At 44.4% G+C, this 20,347-nt stretch overlaps 1 protein-coding gene across 8 annotated transcripts in view; it reads left to right on the forward strand.

Annotated features, from left to right (window-relative positions):
• PPP1R12B (protein phosphatase 1 regulatory subunit 12B) overlaps nt 1–20,347 on the forward strand; it is a 142,242-nt gene that overhangs the window by 19,244 nt on the left and 102,651 nt on the right. For 7 of the 8 annotated variants that reach the window (XM_068419401.1, XM_068419403.1, XM_068419398.1 and 4 more), the window contains 2 exons: nt 14,699–14,829; nt 16,900–17,018. In XM_068419401.1, the coding sequence (XP_068275502.1) occupies nt 14,699–14,829; nt 16,900–17,018 (250 nt within the window). Of the gene's footprint in view, nt 1–10,567; nt 10,635–14,698; nt 14,830–16,899; nt 17,019–20,347 lie in introns of those variants that run through there. The other variant, XM_068419405.1, reaches the window with a different exon arrangement.

The following is a 20,347-nucleotide window of genomic DNA, read 5'->3' on the forward strand; positions in this document are numbered from 1 at the left end:
TAGGGCTGTGACAGGCTGCCTGGCTGCCGCTCCTGTAAATGGTAGTTGCAGAGGCGGAGAGCTCGCTCTCCCCCACAGCTCCTCCCTTCGCTGTGTGCGTTCATTGCTCTGCCCATTTCTGGCTACGTCCTTTTTTCGGCGTCTGCTAGCCAAGGCTGTGTGACCCTTCAGAAGTCCTGACAGAGCACTCAATCAGGAGTTCACACTGGGCTGCCAGTATGTAAACCACGCGGGGCATGTGCGTGGTGTCAGAGCAAGTAACTGGGTTTACGTTCCTCTTAGGAAAACATAAAAGTTTGTATCAGGTCTGTAGTTCTTTGATCACAGAGGCCACAGTTCTTGCTTAGACTCAAAATGTCATTAATGTCACTGGGGAAAGTTGACACCTTAGTTGTGTCCATCCTTCAGACTCGCACGATATCTGGTGTCGTGCTTTGACAAGAGTTCAGCGCGTGGCAGCATCCGTACTGCGCTTACAGCGCTCGGTGGAAGCGCCTGTGCGAGGCTCTAGCGAAGAACTGTCGTTCCAGCAGCACTCATCCCTCTTCAGTGACCTTATTCTTCCGGTCCTGTTCTTTAGTAGATCACTTGTTCTCAGTACCATATTTGCTACCACCTCTCTTTTTCCGTGGGCATCACCAGAACAGTCCCTGCCCTCTCTTTGGACTGCTGGTGGCACCAGGAGGGTGATATGCTCAGAAGCCATCAGTGAATGATTTTGTTACTGGTGGCTGAGATTTGCTTTACTTTGTTTCCCACAGAATTAAAAAAAAAACAAAACAACAAAGACACTTTCTATGGATTGAGCAGCCATAATAGGGTCAATTATTTTTCCTTTTTTTTCTTTTTTTTTTCTCCTGTGAATAAAGGCAAGTTCAAATAAACTCCGCCTGAAAGTGTAGTTGACATTTGACAACTCATGCAAATCGCATTCTCAAACATATACCGAGCACACGTCTTTTTCCAGTATTGGGAGTTCTTGAAAAGTTTGTTACCAAAGAGATTTGCAAACTCTGTCGTAGGACTGTGAGCTCCCGTATTCTCCTTCACCGGCCACTCTGAAAATGCCACCCATAGTCCAGACCTTAAATTGCTGTGTTTAGAGAGGGTTTTTTTGCTTTGTTTTAAGAAAATGTCTAGCTTAACTTCTGCTGTAATGGCAAATTATATCAAGGTTTCACTAGCATTTAGAAGAAAATATTTCTTTAAAGCTGCACCTGTTAAGTGATGTTGCAAATCCAAGTGATTGCACTGGAAGCAGAAACGCTTGCAGAATCTTAGCGATGGTCCTGACAGGAAGAAACGTGGAATCACTTTCTTTTTAGAAAGACTTCTTTATCCAGCGCCCTCTTTGCTCCATCATTTGTTACACCTCAAAGCAAATTCTCTCTTCTGGGATTGACCTGGTGCCTTTTCCTGCTGGGAATGATGGCACTTCACGGCGGTTGAGCCGTGGTGGGTGCCCGTCTCTTGTTCAGGTAGCGGGGAGGGAGAATGGCACAACTCAGAAAAATCACTTGTTTACGTGAATGTGAGGGCTTGGAGCTGCACAGGACTGGAGACTGACTGAGCAAGCTGCTGCATGTCTGCCTGGGGATGATTTTTGCTGAGCCCCTAGGAGCACGTGGCACTGATACTTAGAGAGTATTTAGCCACCTGAATCTGCGAAATAGGAAATGTAAATTTTCCCAGGCACTGCAGGGTTGGCAATGAGAATGAATAACTAGAATTATTGAGTGTGTGTTTTTCTTCTTATAAACTATCTTTTTTTTTTTCTGGCCACAAAGGTGAGATTCAGATCTTGAAACAAAACCTGACGTGGCTGCAAGACAATGATGTGCACGGAAACCAAGGGCCTAATATTCTGCTTCTGAATAAACTGTCTGAATCCACCAAAGGAATCTCCTCTTTCTTTAATTTGCAGTCATGTTGAGGTGTTTCTGCATATAGCCACTGTTTTCATTATCTTCGCCCATCCTTAGTGCTAATTGGGCACTTCTTGGCGTTTGCAGGAGCTCGTGGTATTTCCCCTAAATGAGCTTTGGCGTCTGTAAGGAAGAGCTGGTTTCTGTGAAAGCGATACTAGCCCTCGAGTGACTTCGTTGCTTTCTCTGTTGAAAAAACAGTTTTTTCCCAGGCCATATGCAGCGTGAGCTGTCTGTCTTGACATAACCAAGATGTCCAAGTGAATGGTTGTGCAGCACCTTAAGACGATCTCAGTCCTGCCCTTCCTGCGGCTCTTGTCATGTGCTTTTCATACCAGTTTAGCTCCTGGATCTGTTTAGTGGGGTGTCAAATGAGCATCAATGCCCCTTGCTGGGGGAGAGGGTCTGCTGGCCAGGTGCAAGGCAGGGCAGGGTGAAGGCAGCCCTGGCTTCAGCCAGCAGAGCCCTGCTGCAAAATCCTCCCGTGGGGGAGACTAAAGAAAGCCTGAAGTGACCAGCAGAGATTTCTCTGTCTGTCTTGGAGGTTGGCAAACTAAAGATGAGATTTGCATTACCTAAGTTGGAGCTAAAATCATTTGCAGCTCTTTTTCCATGTCTGACCAGTTAGGGGAACACCTAGAGGGACTCTTCCCACAGAGGGTTGTTTGCTGGAGCACGGAGTGGCCCTGCCTGCCTTCCTACCCCATCTCGCCTTTCTAGCAGGTATGGTGCAAGTGGAGTAACCTTACCAAGGGGGCTGAGAAGCGATATTTCCCCCCCCGCCCCCATTATTGCCAAGGTTACTCTTCATTCGCCATTGGCCTTACCACGCTGCTCTGCAACTTCCAGCGGCCGTTCAAGGCAACAGGACAAGTGTCAGCCCTGGGCTGCAGGAGACCACGTTAGTTTGGCTGAAGCTGATCCAAGGTTGCACCTTGGAAATTTAGAAGATGTTTATGTAATGCGGCTGATGGCAGAAACCACGTATATACTTTGCTTCCATTGTAAAAGTGCCTTTAGGAACTGCTTTAAATAGGTACAGTATTACCACTGGTGTAGCACCTGTAGAGCTGAAGAACAAGGGAGCTGTTAGCAGAACATTTCTTTGCTGAGCAAACCTGCAGTAGCTAAATTTCCATTTTCCACACAGGAGTGAAATGCTTATGAGCTTTCTAATTATGAGATGTAGAGTTATTTCAGGCAGGAATGAAAATTTCAGTAATTTAAAGGCAGGATTTTATATATACTGTCTTGATCCAGTGCCAGAGAGCACTGGCTGAGTGGGAGAGAAATGACATAGTGGTCAGAATGACTAAACTGGTGAGACTTGAAAAGCTAATGCTGCTCTACACCATTAGAAAACTGGCAGTCCCTGCTTTTTAGTGACAGAAAGACTTTATTTTTAGCGTTGGCAGTTGATCAAGTACTGGACTCACTTCAAGTTCTTCTCAGATGGTACGATGTATTATCCTCCAACTGCTGTTGAAATAATGGGTATTAAAAATCATGTTGGAATTAGGAGGATGAACATGATGAAAAGGAAGGGAATAAAATGGTAATGGTAATCTAGATTGGATTTTAAAGTCAGTCCCACATGGTGTGTCTCTGGTTTAGAGCTATGTGCTCTGGTCTGTGAATGCGAATGGCAAAGCAGTCCATGGACTGCAGAGGAAAAGCACTATGGAAGTGGAAAAACACTGTATTGGGTCCTGTTTGAATGAGAGGTGAATTGTGTGAGTTGCTGGACACGTGAGGGTGCAGATAATACGAGGCTGGAGGGGTTGGCATAAGGGGTTGTGGCTCTTTGCATAGTGAAACCCTTCTGCCTGTGGTCCTTGCTGATCTCCTAGATCTGCCAAAATGCTATTGGATTAGAAATGTTAAATGAGGGGCAAAAAGCTGGCAGTCCTGCCTGCCTACGCCTGTCATCCTAGCAGAAGTAAAAGCAGGGCGAGTTAGCTTTCTTCCCATTTTCTCCCCATTTCGGTAACACAGAATGTGTGAGCACCCAACTGACTTTCTCTTTCGTTACAGCGCTGGGTCCTGTTTAGCCTAAAGCAGAGCTGGAAGCTGTGGCATGCTGAGGGCTACCTCGGGGACAGCAGATCATGTACCAGCCAGTGGTGAAGTGAAACATGGTTCTTCAGCATTCACTGGCCATACCCTGGCTGCAGAGCTAAAGCAGAAGTCCTGATAATTACAAAGAATTTCAGACATTTAGCTAAGCCATCTAGAGCCTGGTGCAGTCGATATTTACATCTACCTCCTTTAAATAAGCTGATGTCCCCAGTGCCTATATGAAGGCGTGGAGACTTTCAAAATGTGGCTTGTGTTCAAAGCAGTTCTCCACCTGACATCTCGTGCTGCTGTTTCATCTTGAAAATGCTACGTTCGTGGAATAATTATGCCTTTGCACGTATTCCTCTCTTCCCTTTTGCTCTAGTGGGGTTTTTTGTTGTGCTAATCATTCTAAGAGATTTGTTGTTGGTTTCTTTTGATGGCTGGCATGGATACTGCTGAGTACTTGTAGTTGTGGTTTTTTTTTTCCAATGGAAAAAATCTGACTTAATCCATATCTTTTCCTGCTTACATGAGAAGTATGACTCAACTGCTGTTAAAAAATGAAGCAACATAGCTAATTAATCAGATGAGAAAAAGAATAATACCCTTTTTATCTCATTTCCCTCCCTTTCCCCCTGCTCTCTTTAGAACAGAATTTACCTCTTTGTGCTGGTTCTAATACAATTGTGTCAGAATTAGATTTGCACAGGGATTTTAAAGCATAAAGATTTTAGAACTGGGTACAGACGTGCCTGTGGAGGATGTTGTAGCCATGAGGACACCCTAAAGCCAGGGCTAAGAAGAGAGAAGGGAAAGTACAGAAGCTCCGTGTTTTTGCAGGAGCAACAGTGAGAGCTGTTTGCTGTTCCCCAAATCACTGGGGAGTGTAATCTGTGCTGCTGGAGATACAGGATCACTTGGAGGCGGAATTTTTGGTGGTGCCGGTTCTGACAAATGCCCCCTAAGAGCAGAGCTGTGATCATGAGACACAATGGCAAGGTCATACCTTCCAGTGCTGACAGTCGCTAGTGGTGACAGTTGCAAGGCTATTTTGGGAGTGCTTTTCTCTTTGTTTGCTGTGAACTCCTCTCTCTGTTCCCAGATTTAACCCTGGTGCTGTTCAGCTGTCATCGGGCTTGCCTTCATTTGTGGAGCGCTGGCTGGTTTGCAGTATATGTTGACATCATATATTTACTCTTACTTTGCGTTCAGTGGAAGATTGACTCCCTTCATCTCCCAGCTAACCTTCTTCCATATATTTTAGACTTATGACAGGAGAACAGTAGAGAAGTAAGTCTTGTCATTTAATCCCTTTGACTGTGACCTATGTGTTGTGACAACATGACTTAACTGGCCTGCTAATTCTTCCAGCCCAGTGTATTAACAGTTAATGTTGCTGCTGGTATCAGTGTCACCCTCTGGTTTGCAGTAACTCTTTAACCTTTTCTAAAACTCCTCAAAAAGCTCTACTTGCACTAATCATATAGCATAAGGTTGTGGTAAAGAAAACCATCTCAAGCCTCAAGTTAAGGAGTGACCTGGTAAATCTTGGCTCTTGGAGGTCTCTCATGTGACTGGTAAGTCGTTGAGGGTGGGATTAATCTCATCCCGTTGTAAATGGGTTTATGCTGGTCTGCAGGCAGTGGGAAAGGACAGGTACTGTGAGAGCAATACATCCCACCTAGCTTAGACAGGCAACAGATGTGGGTACATCTGTTTCTTTACACTTTGAAAATGTGGATGAAATAAATCTTGTGCAAGGCAAGGTGTGGGAACATATGGCTGGGGCAGGAGGGACCCTGGCAACCTGGACTTCAACCTACTTAAGCTGTTGTGGGGGTCTCAGGTTAAATTCAAGACTGCCATTGCATACACACACAGAATATTCTGCTCTTAGTTTAGTGCTTTTTGTGGCCTGTATTCACAGCAGTAACTCTCTGGCTCTTCCTTTAGCCCAAAGAAAATCTTTTAATCAGTTTGAGTATGATGTGGATCTGTCTGATCTTGTCAAAAACGGTCCCACTGGTAGTGTTAGGAAAGGGTGTGCTTGGTTTGTATGAACAAAACCCACTTTTGTCACCCCATATCTAATGCAGAATCTTTTGTAGCTCATGGGTGGCGCAGCCTCTGCCACCCAAATGAGTCTAGGTCAGGTTTCTAGCATGAGAACATCATTCAGGAGGAGAAAACAAGAGGCTTGGGCAAATAAAGCATCTCGGCAATGGAGGTGAGTCAGTTCTGGATCAGAATGGGTGCAGACACATGACACAGACCTGTGGATACTAGTCCTTCCCCACCATTGTAACGTTCCCTGGATTTAGAAAGAATAAATATGAGTATCTGTGTGTGTTTGTGTGTAGATATATACACATGCATACATACCACATACAGACACATCCACAGCCTGGAAAGCTGGTGGGAAGTCACTGTAGACCCTGCCTTGAGCAGGAGGCATTGGACTAGAAGTCTCCTGAGGTCCTTTCCAGCTGCAATGGTTCAGTGGTTTGTATGTTGCTGTTCTTTACCTGACTGGCACTGTTGTGTGTTGAGAGCTGGGTGCTCTTTACACAATTGCAGATGGTCCCTGCTCTGAGGATCTCGTCTAAAATATAAACTGTTTCACCGTATGGAAGAAGGGAGTAGCTTTCTGGGCAAACTGGCATATGGAGAAGGGTCCGGAAGATCAGTGCAAGAATGCCATACCATGGATGTAGGGTTGTATGGAAGAACCTGAGAGGTGTTTGTTAATACTTTAACTGAGGAGTTACAGAAATTGGGATCAGTGACAGAACAGAGGGAGACAAACCATGTCAGGGGAGGGCTGGATGTATAAAGAGCTTTGAAGATGGTATCAACACTTGATTTCCGGGCTGGAGTAGAATCTGGTAGAAGAATTAATAATGGGGGTTTCATGAGCAATCTGATTTAACAGCAGCATTTTGCACAGGCCAAGAGGTACCATACTCCTGGGAGGCTCAAGAGATTAATACTGGAGTAATTAAGATGAGGTGAAGCATGGCCTCTACTGGCCTAATATCTCTAATACTCAATTAAAAAAGCCATCATGTGTCCGACTAGCTAGTTTACCTGTTGTATTTATGTGTAACAAGCGAAGCTGCCAACTATGATTTCTATGTGGGAACCATGAGGATTGCTACCCGAGAATCCGACAGGGTAGGATTACGAGATTTTCAGTCTTCTGCACAGAGGAGTCACCGAGATAGGGTTCTGTCACAAGACTGATGTATTCATAGTAGAAACACGTAACACAGAAGCCAAGCACGCGGCCCTTTCTTCTTTTCCCTTCTTGCATCTTTCGTCTGCCTTGAGAAAATGCATAAGTTCTCTCTCTCAAATCCTGACCGACCAAGGAGAGAGCACCAGGGAATTAAATATAGCCAAAATTAAAACCACAGCAGTGGTTTTAATTAAACAGGTTTCCTGGCTGACTTTGATTCCAAGCTCTTGTAGGCACACTGCTGCTATTTTATTACATGATCATATGACACCGGGTGATGTGACATACTGTTTGTAAACTAAATATTTACTCAATGGGGCTGCAATTAGAAATGCAATATGCTCTCAGCCACCTTCACCCTTGTTGGATGCGCTGCTGTGTGCAGTGCTACCAAGCTGTGCAGGTGAAGTGCCCGTGCCACTGAGGAGCTGAAGAGCTGGAATGTAAAGCTGAAATGCTGACGAGAACTATTCTGCCTGAAAAACAGTTGCACTGAATGTTGTTCATGTATTTATGTTAAACTACCATAATATTGGGTACGTTGTGGAGAAGACAGTTGCCTTCACGTGGGTGCCTGTGACAGCACTGCTGATGTGCAATTATTGCCATTCTGGGTTTGTAACCATCCCCGTTTCTCCATGTAGATGCAAAAAGGGGGGGTTTCTTCTCACTCAGCTGGTCCCAAGCAATTTCTTAGGAATTTGTCAGGTGGTTTAGTTGCTCTCCTCCCTGCTATCCTGTGTATAGTGAGAATGTAACACCAGTCGTAGGCTGGGGGTTTGCTAAGTGTGATGCACCCCCCAGAAAGTGAGCAGTATTACACTGTTTACACCTTGTTGGAGCTCGATTCTTGGTCCTCTGAACCCTTCAGTTTCATCCCGTCTGGCTCCTGTTACTCCCTGTGTGTCTGTCTTGTGGGTATGCCCAGGAGATATGCAAACCAAAACCTTGGCAGGCAGTTGGAGCTGTTGCGTTGCTGATACTCATCAGAAGTTTGACGACGCTTGTGTGTCTATATGCTCTGAGGAAGGAGCAAACACTAACAGTACTATTATAATAATGAGGTTTCATTCAAGATAAAGATCAGATTTTTGTCTGGTTGTTGAACAAGCCTTGCCAGATGAGCAGAGTTTTGCAGAGCTGTTCGGTAACGTTTCCTGGTGTCCCCCGTTTCGTTATTGTAATGTAAACTTCACGCTTGAGAGAAGAATGCCTTGGCAATAGCTCCTGGCAAAAATAATCTGCAGTGAGTGTCCCTGGCTGTAAAGGACTACACCTGTTATCCAAGAGGGGGAAGCTAATATGCCGTATCTGCAAATTTTAGAAACTGAGCACTTCCTCCCTATGGAAAAACTGCTAAATGCTGGGCCCCTGCCAGGAGCTGAAGGAACACCACGAGCTGTGGATGGAGACTTGCCCAGCGATGCCCGGGATTTAAATCATAGGAGCCAACTTTCTTTGAGCGGTTAGTGCGTAATTCTGGGCGCTGGATGCAGTTTGCATCAAAGACTGCTAAAACTGTAATACATTAGTGCCGTTCCAGAAGCACTCGGAGCTCCCCAACTGCCAAGAAAAATACAAGGATGGCAAGAGATCAGCCTGCTGAAGATCTCCGATTAGAGGGAAAGATACTCACCGCATACTCCCACCCTATCGCATCGCCCTGAAGGTTGTATTTTATCTTTTACAGAGAAAGAAGATAAAGAAGGAATTAAAAATTTAGAGGCAAAAATGCTGTGCTCTGTAGTTAGCCTCGGTTTTAGCTGCTTCTACGTGTGTGACGAAGCAGCTGAGGGTTTGCAATGCCTAAAATTGAAAGAATTAAGCCTGTCTGTGTATGTATTTTCCTTGTGCAAAGCAATTTAGGAGAGGGAGTGTTTCCTCCCATTAAATAACTACCCGCCAAAAAGGCAATGTTACTTCTCAACCCACTTTTTTTGACTTTCTTTCCTCCATTTGGAGATTGGAGGGGCAGGTGTCTCTTTGTCATATTGCTGTCCGGCGCAGTTATTCTTACAACGTTCCCGAAGAACGCTGCATCAAAGAAAAGAGGAGAACTGTGCATAGCGATAGATCCTCTCGGGTTACTAAACTTATCCACTCTCCTAAATTTAAGGTTGGAGGATTAATAGTACTTAAAGGAGGACACATCTACCCCTTTTACTTCCTCTGTCCTCTTCTCCTTCCTCCAGTAACCTCAGGCAACCCATTCTGCTTAGCCAGAAGATGACCTTTACCCTCTGAGTCTCAGTGAATGCGTTTTTCTTATGTGGCATTTTGCAGTGCTTCATTTTGGCAGAGATGCCCAATAAAACACGCAGCAGAGATTTTCTGGAGGGGTATCAGCAGTCAGGGCTCTCAAAAATTTTAGGCGGGCAAGCGTGTGCCCTGAGTACTTCTAACCAGTGAGAATTTCAGTTCTTCAATTTATAGCTTGGTAAAATGATGTCATGGATGAAACTATTAATACCATTAATGTGCGTGCATGTATGAATTCTGTGATAGCGTGTGTTAATCAGTTGATACTTTAAAAGTATACCCAGAAATACATTGCAGCCCCTAAGAGCTGCCATTAAACGTGTCAGAACTTTTATACGTGTTTTTTAAAGTTCTTAAAGTTTAGAAGGTCTTTAGAAATTACCAGTTTTACTCATTATCCCAATTGTTGGCCTCATCATTATTGCTCTGAGACGTGTTAAATGTGTCATAGGGGATTAAGATACAAGCAGCGGATTCTTTTAGGGGGTCTGACTAAAAACTGATGCAAATAATCCTGTGCCTGATAGTTTTTTACATGAGACAATGATGAGATTTTCAGAACTGAACAGGGGTTATTCAGTACCTCTGTTTGTCGAGTGCCATTTTCTGAAACTCCTTCTCCACTCGCTTTTTAAAATCTTGGCCAATATTATTAGTATTATGTAATATTACAAAAATGCAGAAAATTCTAGCTTTTCGATATTAGAGGCAGGCAAGGAGCCACACCTGCTGATGTTAACGCAGCCTTAAGTCATTTAAAAACCCCTTCATGTTACTCACCTCTGTGCTCATTTCTATCCTTATGTGTCACTAGCTAATGCTAAACCAAATATTTGCCAAGCAGTGTCGCATTGCTTGATCACAAAACCTGAACAGCAGTTTTTCATGAGACGTAGGTGCAGAAGGGTGGGGTGAGGGTTATTTTTTAGGTATTAAAGAAGACGTTGCTGCTCCATTAAGGACTCAATACACCTTTGCGCTTGGCTTTCTCTTGGTGGCGAAGGCAAACAGCAAGTGTGGAACGTGTTACGGTTCCCTTGGGGAACCTGCCTGCTGTTGGCAGCGCCCGTGGAGCTTTATCACTTTGTCATCATTTCATCTCTTCAGAAGCCAGGCGAGTCAAGTTACTGCAGCTTTCTCTGTAGGAACAGGTGAGGTTTGATCCCATTATCCCCTCTGTTTCTAACATGCATTCCTTAGGAACCACGTGAGATGGGGACCAGCAGAACGACGAGGCCAAGAACAGGCAGAAGTTTAAAAGGGAGGGGGCTCTTTTATGCATCTAAACAGATACTTAATTTTAGACTCCTGTGGCTTGAGCAAGAACTGGTCTTTTCTCTTGACCTGTTCCCAGTATGTGCAGATGTAGTGGGTGTATTGGGGCGGTTTAAATGATAAACAATGTAAATAGAATTCTCTATCGAATACATACAAAGCTCACAATATAGAGACATTCTTGAGTCTAAATTTAGATTTACACTCAGACTGCAGGTAATACTCAAACAAATACAGTAAGTATGCACAGGCATGAAACATCTACCTCGCTGCTTTGTCAGAGCCACGCTGATAAAATTCTTCTTTGAGGCTATAATTCTTTTGTCAGCCAGAAGTGATTGTGCTCAAAAGAAACCACTGCGTGGGTGAACTTGCTTGGCTACTCTCGGAGCAATACGCTTTTGGATGAAGTCAGCTTTGTTTAAAAAGTTACATGTAATCGTTGTGTTCCCAGGTCAAAATGTAAATAACTCATCAATAACATTGAAAGTGTAATTTATTGGAGGTGTGCTGGGGGAAAGCTTGAATTGTGTCACAATAAATATGGGTGGCATTAAAATACGGATTAGCTCTGAATTTTGCATGCTCAGACTCGGATTCCCAAAACATTGCTCCTTGAACAGAAAAGGAATTATTGTGATATTCCTCTGCGTATCCACGTCCACCTCTGGGTGCATTGCATGCTTTACCTTCCTACTGCATTTTACAAAGGCAAGTGTAGGATCCTGCACCTTGGGACGAATAACCCCCTGCACCAGTACAGGCTGGGGCTGATGTGCTGGGAAGCAGCTCTACAGAGAAGGACCTGGGAGTTCTGGGGGACACCAAGTTCCCCATGAACCAACGATGTGCCCTTGGGGCCAGGAAGGCCAATGGTGTCCTGGGGTGTGTGAGGAAGAGTGTGGGCAGCAGGTCGAGGGAGGTTCTCCTCCCCCTCTACACTGCTCTAGTGAGGCCACACCTGGAGTAACTGGGTCCAGTTCTGGGCCCCCCAGTTCAAGAAAGACCAGGAACTACTGGAGAGAGTCCAGCGGAGGGTACGGAGATGGTCAGAGGGCTGGAGCATCTCTGCTACAAGGAGAGGCTGAGGGAGCTGGGGCTGTTCAGCTGGAGAAGAGCAGACTGAGGGGGGACCTTATCAATGCTTACAGATACCTCAGAGGCGGGTGTCAAGGGGATGGGGCCAGACTCTTTCAGTGGTGCCCAGTGACAGGACAAGGGGCAACGGGCACAAACTGAAACATGGGAATTTCCGTCTGAATATGAGGAAAAACTTCTTCACTGTGAGGGTGCCAGAGCCCTGGCACAGGCTGCCCAGGGAGGGTGGGGAGTCTCCTTCTCTGGAGATATTCAAACCCCACCTGGACGTGACCCTGTGCAACGTGCTCTGGGTGAACCTGCTTGGGCAGGGGTTGGACTGGATGATCTCCAGAGGCTCCTTCCAACCCCAGCCAGCCTGTGGGTCTGTGATTTGAATGCATTGTTGTGGACGTAAGCCACTGACAGATTTGTTTGCATAGTTCACAGGATCATGGAAATCAGGAGTGTATCCATTCTAGAATATGTCTTAAAATTAATCACATGCATATTGGGCTCACATTAGTTCCCCAGTAGAGTAGGAATATTTTGCTTCTGTTTCCTGCTCTCGTCACCTGCTGAGACTTAGAGGGTACAGCTGTACTACTGCAGCAGGAGGCATAAGTTGCAGCAAGAAAAATCCTGATTAGATAATAAGAAAAATTACCCACTGAGAGGATGGTGAAGCACTGGGGCAGAGGCCCAGACCGGCCATGGAGTCTCCATCCTTGCAGACAGTAAAAACTGGCTGGAGCAGGCCCTGAGCAACCTGATCTAACATCAGATTTAGCCCTGCTTTGAGCAAGGGGTTGGACCAGATGATCTAAATAAAACAGGACCAAGGAGCAAACCTTGCTCCTGAGGCTGGTTGTAGAACCTGGTTTACATCCACATTGCTCAGACTTAACCATGTCTTACCCCGTCGTGCTTGGACCTGGGACTCCTCCAGCATCACTGAGTGATGCTCTTCAGTCCCCAGTATTTTTGTTTTGGGCTGTTGGGGTTTTTTCCAGTTCTAGTGCCTGAAATAATCTAAGGGAAGTTCCCCAGAGCTGGATTTACAGGATGAAGCTGTTTCGTGCCTGAGGGTGGGAGAGTGTTGATGGACCGAGCAGGGTGGACTGAGCCAACCCAGGATCAGTCTCATCCCTTCTGGGTTTGGGGCAGTCCCTGAAGTAAACTACTTCTAGAATTATGCTTGTGCTGTTCTGGTAAAGATTAAGGTAAACCAGTCTAAAACAGGGCCAGGAAACATGCTAACACTTGGGCATAGGCTCAGGCAGGACTTGGGTGCTTGAGTCTGCTCCTGGGGCATCCTTTCCTCGTGCCATAGCTGTACCCTGTGTTTTCTCATGTACTAGGAGTTAGTTTTCTGGAGCGTGCTTCCTTAGGGGCTTCCTAAGAGATTTAAAAGCTAGTCTCTTGCATGGCTACTTGTGAACCAAGCAAATGTAGGAGTAACTCATGTTTGCGGGGTAAAAGGCTAGTTTGGGATTTGCACTTGCAGTAGAAACAACAAGAGTCGGATGCCCTGGTGTAGGGCAGGAGGGCATGCCTCCCCCTTGAAATCAGCAGTGCAGCGTAGGTGAAGGTGTTAGATAGTACAGAATTGTCTCTTCTGGGGAGGGCTGTTGGTTAGAGACAATTACCACATCTTCGTTACTTGCTAGGACAGGAATGGATAGTCAGTGTTGCTCATTTTAGAAGAACAATCATCTGGAAGTCAAATGACTGCTGTAACTGATAGATGTGCCCACATCGAGCTGTGCAAAAGGATTGAGTGCTGAGATTTTGGAGGAATTTCAACCAAGCTGATTCCCTCTCTCGTAATGAGGATCTAGGTTTCTGTCTGTAGATGGACACGCAGTAGAAGCCAGTCCCTTCGCCTCCTGCCATGCTTGGTGCCTCCCTGCTGAGGCACATGCATTTGGATTGCCAGCTCATCCTTAAATAGCAGCCTCCAGTGAACTGTGAATGCAACGCAGGACGTGCTGTAGCCAGGAGTCTGAGGAAGGAGGAATTCCACCCAACAGAACTGCTGAGACTTGAAAATCTAGCTAGGTTTTCTTCTGGCAACTTCAAAGCCTGCAGGTCCCTGTAAATGCAGACTCGGGAATTAATGCAGCAGCTAATAAAGGGTTATCGTTCTCTTCAGTAGCTCACAGGGTCTGTAGAGCTAACAGGGAAGGTTGTACTTTGTTATACTCAGCGAAAAGAATAGATACTGCTGAATAAAGAAGTTACAAAGTTCTCTAAAATCCTGCTTTTGCCGTGGTTACATCTGTAAAGGGCAACATCCAGTATCCAGATGGTCTGCTTTAGTCAGGCGGCTTGAGCTCACGCTTTCCCTGCTCATCCCTACCACTAGTGATAGCTCATTTTGTTCATTGCTACGACGTTATTTCATTGACATTTTGAGGGAACAACATAATCTAAATAAATACATAGCTTGCCTTGCTTAAAGGAATTTGATGCCATACCTAAAATTAATACAGATACATCATTTTGCAGTGCGTCCTCGCTCCAGCGAGGTAACAGTGTGGGAGAGAGGAAGGGAACAGATCAATTGGAGAGAAGTAAAGCTTGAGCAAATACAGGGCTTGTCCACCTGGGGACTCTCTGAGTTACAATTCATTTTTGAAAGTTCTGAAATTAATTTATTTTAGTTCATAAATTCATGGTACCTTAAGTTCTGAGGTGTGCTAGCTCACCACGTGGGAAATTCAGCCCAGGAATTACCTGCTGCCAATAAACCGCAAATGGAGATTGTGCACTTGATTTAACACCGACACCTTTTTCTTTTTTTCTTCCTTTTCTCTTCCATCCTCCCCTCCCTGGATGTCCTCCCTCCCTTTTTCCTCAGGCCTGTATAGATGAGAACCTGGACATGGTGAAGTTCCTTGTAGAAAATGGAGCCAATGTGAACCAGCAAGACAACGAGGGCTGGACCCCTCTTCACGCGGTGGCATCGTGTGGCTATCTGAACATAGCAGAGTGAGTGAGTTTCAGGCTGTTCTGGGTATTTATAACACTTGCCACGTCTTCCTCTTCGGAGCAGGTACACAGGCGATTGATGCTCTGAGACTTAAGCCTTGTCTTGGGAAGCAATTCATTTCTCCTGTTACTGAATTCTTAATTTGTGAGGATTGAGGTGGAGCCCGCAACTGGTTGCCTTTTGCTGATCCCGTTACAGTGACTTTATGATTCATTAGATACTTCAGCTAAAAGGCCAAGCAGAAGGGAAGCGCGATGGCTGAGGGGCAGCACACTGACACAGAGACGTGTGACAAAGCACAGCCCTGCTGCTGCTGACTGTGTGCTGCCGCCAGCGGGGAGCCCCTGGAGGATTTTTACGTGTTACCTAAGAGCGATTTGGGATTTCATTCCTCTAACTGCAAATAATTCTGTCTCTACAAAATATATGTTAGTGTAATTACATGCATATAGCTGTTCTGGTGTTAACCCCAATAGCAGGTACATGGTGCACTGTAAGACAATTTGAAGGGGGACTGCGCCCGTGCTTACCCTGGTCTGAGGCTTTGCAAAGCGACTGTGTTTTCTTACCATAGCCAGGCCTACGTGAGCGGTGCTGCAGCTGTGGGGGGGCTTTCGAGAGAGAAATGTAATGTTCTGGGCTCCGCAGTCACCAATATGCCAACAGCATCGTTTCTTTTTCTTCAGATTCAGATCTTATATTTCTCTTTCTTGCATGCTGTCTGACAAAAGACGGACAAGTAGATAAAATAACGACTTGTTACTTAACCCACTTACAATTAGAGCATTATCTTGTTGATTTTTTTGTTGTTTACAACCCAAAATACTGGGCTCAGTTTGGACATAACCAGGTGAAATTCTGTGGCCTGCTGTAGGGAGATTAGATAATCCAGTGAGTACAAACATCAAATACATATGAAAGAAGATCATAAATATAACCGAGCGTTCTGTCCAGTAGATGTTTAAAGCAAAGCAGTAACCTGCTATAAGTGACTCCCAACAAAGATTTGACTCTTCTTGGCACAGCTTCTGATTCCAGGGTTTGAAATAACATTCCGCATCTGATCTGAGCGTTCATTATGCTCACAAAGGACTAACAGGCTGTTTGTCCCAGAGAAGATACTGATACCAGACTACTAGTTGTGCACCAACAAGTTGCTCTGAGAGTTTGAGTTGCTCAGATATATGACCTGGAGTGCTAGAATAACTGGAACCAAAGAATAGGCAAACATAAATCCTAGTTTCCCAACTGAGGTAATTTTTCTGAGATAAAGGCTACATTATAGGTTAGAAGAATAAGGGAAAACAATAGTATTTCTCAAGATAGTCCTCTACAATATATTCTAACAAAAAAAAAAAGTCTTCTGTTGCTTATTTATTTCTGTGTATTGTACTCCTCCTGGAACAATTCTTACCTCTTTGAATGATACTTTATCAGTTTGCATTTTCTTCTTCCCAAATACTAGTTCTTCAAATGAAACATATTATTATCCTTTACCAGTCATACACCATGCTTATATATTTAGTCCACCACAGCTACCAAAAAGTTGCCAAAATTTGAATACTGATAACTATTTCTCAAAGGCATTGAAAATAAATTTAAAACCAAGCAACCCCACCCTCCTAGATTCATGTGTTTAAACACTTCTTTTGCTTCCCAGAATTTTACTGGTTACAAGATGTACAAGCCCAAGAAGACGTTAGTTGTTCGTGAGTGAACTTTTACTGCAGTTATAAAAAGACAAAAAATTCATGATGGCTTGGCTTATCTTTTTTATTATTATTCTTTCATTTTTTTAAAAAAACAGTGTAATTGATCAGAATAGTGCAAGAACTAGGGGTATATGAATAACTATAGAGAAACAAAAACTATGAGCCACTGACCAGGGACCTTGCATTTAACAATGAACTTGTTTAGTCTAGAAATTTGATAAGAATCAGGTCCTCGTTTGGTAATTGAACTTGAATGAGAAAGCCAAATATTTTGTTCTGCTACTTGATTTACTGTACAAGTTACACTGAAGCCTGGGCACAAGGTCTAACACGTTGGCACGGGTCTCATTCACGTAGGTACTTAATTAGTCATGGAGCCAACGTGGCCGCTGTGAACAGTGAAGGTGAAGTCCCGTCTGACATCGCAGAGGAGGCAGCCATGAAGGACCTGCTTCTGGAGCAAGTAAAGAAACAAGGTAAATCAGCAGCGGGATTGAATATGTGAGTGTTAGACCTCTATAAGTTTCTATAAGAAAATTCTGTTGGCTTACTGTCTATAGGTGAAGAGATGTGAAATCTGGCCCAAGAGGCAGCAGACAAGTTTTGCTTTGGTAGCAGAACAGTGGAACAGATGCAGAAGGTTTGTGGTGTGCAGTCTCTGTCCTTAGGATTCTTCAAAGCAAGACACCACAGTACTGAAATCTGATTCATTAGATCTGTTTGGTTTTTAAAGTGAGATTTAATTCTGACCTCTGGTATCAATGCAAGGAATTGTTTCGCTAAGACTTGATAATACAGAGGTGATATTTACAGCCCTGCCAAGAGCAGGGACCAGGAACTGAGTATGCCTGGCCTGGGGTGACCTGCTTTATCCTGATCCCTCCCTAGATGACTTCTGCAGCCCATCTGCCCCGCCATTTCCCCTTTCTCATCAGGTATGCTTGTCTGAGGGACTGCTCTATGTCCTGTCCCTGCAAAAACATCACTTGTAGAAGAAACATCTTTGACAGTGTAACTTGTGTTATAATTAAGAAATGCTTCATCAGTGTAAACTTTTCTTCACACTCATGAAGGTCCCCTGTGAGTGGTTAGGTGTCTGTACGTATGCGTGAGGAGTTTAAATCCTATCGATGAAGTTCATCAAGAATGTTTTTGAAGGATGCGTTTACCTCAGCTATGTGGGAAGGGACGAACTGAGACAAGTTGAGCTGATACAGACCAAACTGTCCACACTGGAGATACATGGTCTGCGTATTTAGCCTTGAGAAGATTGACAGGGGGATCTAATTGTTGTCCTCCACTACCTTGAGGGAGGGTACAGAGGCAGTGGTGCCAGACTCTTCTCAGAGCTGCAAAGTGACAGGACGAGAGGAAAAAGTCATAGGTTTGAACAAGGGACATTCAGACTGCGGTGTATATATATGGGAAAAAGTGTTTCCCAGGGAAGTGGTACAGTGTTGGAACAGGGACCCAAGGAATTTGTGGAATCTCCACCATTGGAGATAGTCAAAACTCAGCTGTGTTCAGCTCTGAGCGATTTGGTCTGGGTTTGAAGATATCCTCCTTTGAGCAGGGATTTGGGCTAGAGACCGCCAAAGATTCTTTCCAGTCTAGATTCTTTTATGACTGCAGGTTGATGTTGGGGTTGTTTCCATGCTGGGTTGAATCCAGTGCTCTCTAACAGATGTATTCTGCTTGGCACATGGTGGTTATTTTATTTTTGAAGCTATTTTCAGGTATAGTTAGGAAGAGATCAGTCCCTTGCTACTTTGTCAGCTGTGTTACTCTTCCACTGGTGAGTTTGTAGCTGTCCATCTGCGAGCTAGTTGTTACTTGAGTTAGTGTTCCTCTTGGAATATTGATGCAGGATCATGTTCCTTCTGGTACATAGAAACTTTTCACTTTATAGTCTAGTGGTATTTGTGACAAGGTTATTTTTATTTTGTTCCCCTTTTCCCTTGGCTTTGAAATAAGCTTAAATAGCCCTTCTCCCTTATATTTAGTCTGCTCATGTATTTAAAAAGAAGAATTGTGTCTACAGTCAGTGTTTTTTCTACTGGGCTGTCCAGACTCTCTGTCTGTCAGAGAGGGCTGTCTCTTCTTCGCAGTCAGGCTTCCTTGCATGCCCAGAAAGATAGAGATCCTTTCTTTACGTCGGTGTAACTTGTCTCTCTTTAAAGTGGGTATCAAGAACTGTACGTGGTAGCAACATGGCTGAAGCCTTACAGGGCATTAAGGCAGTAATTCTGCCTCAGCTGCAGATATTCCGCCTGACAGTTCTTGGGACTCAGCTTGGCTTTTTCATTGCATCACCACATTAGCGGCATCCTGCTAAGATGCCCTGAAACAACCATCTGTCTCCACCGAGAAGCTTCCCACTGACACAGTTTAAAAGGATCGTAACTGCTGGAGTAAATGTGGTATAAACTTTAAATAAGCGTCCGTCCAGCTCTGTAGCCTGTCATAGCGGTGGCTGTGAGCAGACGCCTGCTGCAAACTAACAACAGCACAAGCGTGTACGATTCCCCTCCCAAACATTTTCCCAGCCTCCAGCCACTGTGCCTCAAGGAATTCCCGAGCCAGATGGGCTTTCTGTGTACTCGTGGATCCCCCGTGGCTTTCTGTTTTGTGAACTTGTGCAGGCCTTCTTGGGAACTCCTGCCATGTATAGCATTATGTTTAATAACTACAAATTTGTCTGATCCTTGTTCTGAAGCCAGTTGTATTTCTAGTTTTTGCACCATCCTGCGGTAGTGGGTTTCACAGTTTAGACTCTGAGTTGATAAGTGTTTTCTTTTGTTCCGTTTTAAACCTAATGCCCCATAATTTAATTGGGAATCATGTCATTCTTATACTGAAAGAACTAATCTGTAGGGACAGTTGCTCTTCAGCACCTTTCTTGATTTTTGAGATTTGTCATCTTCTCCTTCATATTTTTCCCTGAGTCAGTGAGCTCTAGTCTGATTAATCTTGTATGGAGCTGTATTGTACTTCTGATCGATTTATTGTCCTTACATGACCTCGTTACCATGAAAACTCCACTTAGGAAAACAAGTCTAAGATAGTTTTGCCTCTTGTTGGTTTAGTGACAATTGACTGAGCCCATCAGCCAGACCCACCTGGCCTCTCCACATCGGAGCAGTTGTTTCCTAGGGTGGGAAACTTGTCCCTCTTGCTCTCGGAAAGCCCCATGGTCCATCTCTCTGTTATACCAGATGTGTGTATTGTTGAACTGACTCGATCTGACTTCATCTAAAGCAGATCTCTTAAGCTGTCAGAGTAGACTTTTTTGGGTTTTTTGGCCTTCTATCCCCAAAATGATTTAGAATTGTGTTTTGTCAGAATCTGGTGGTTTGCTGCTCAGTGGAATTAACTAAATATTTCTCGGCATGGCCAGCACGAGTGGCTCTGGTGCAGTACAGATCTCTGTATGTGCAGCTTGCAGATTGTACTGAATTTTGAGGGAGAGTACGGTTGGGGTCATGCTGGTCTTGCAGGAGACATCTTAGGGTCATCTCTTCAGATCTTCACTGTAGATTATGCTGTCAGAATAGTTTAATTCAGGACACTGCACATTTAGAGTGCAAACCTTCCACCCATAGTTCACAGTTCACAGTTGAGCTAGTAGTTAGTTGGGCTGGTTTGCAACAAGTGGCTCAACTTCCAGGTTTTTAAGTCAGCTTTGAAGTCTCTGTCAATGATACAAGAGTTCTCCCAACTCCTAGAAGATGCTTTTGCTGATTTTTTTTTTTTTTTTTCTGTAAGGTTACAAATAGTTTACTTATATTGTATAGCAAATGAAACA

Source organism: Nyctibius grandis, chromosome 27 (genome assembly GCF_013368605.1).
Source record: "Nyctibius grandis isolate bNycGra1 chromosome 27, bNycGra1.pri, whole genome shotgun sequence".
Lineage (NCBI taxonomy): Eukaryota > Metazoa > Chordata > Aves > Nyctibiiformes > Nyctibiidae > Nyctibius > Nyctibius grandis.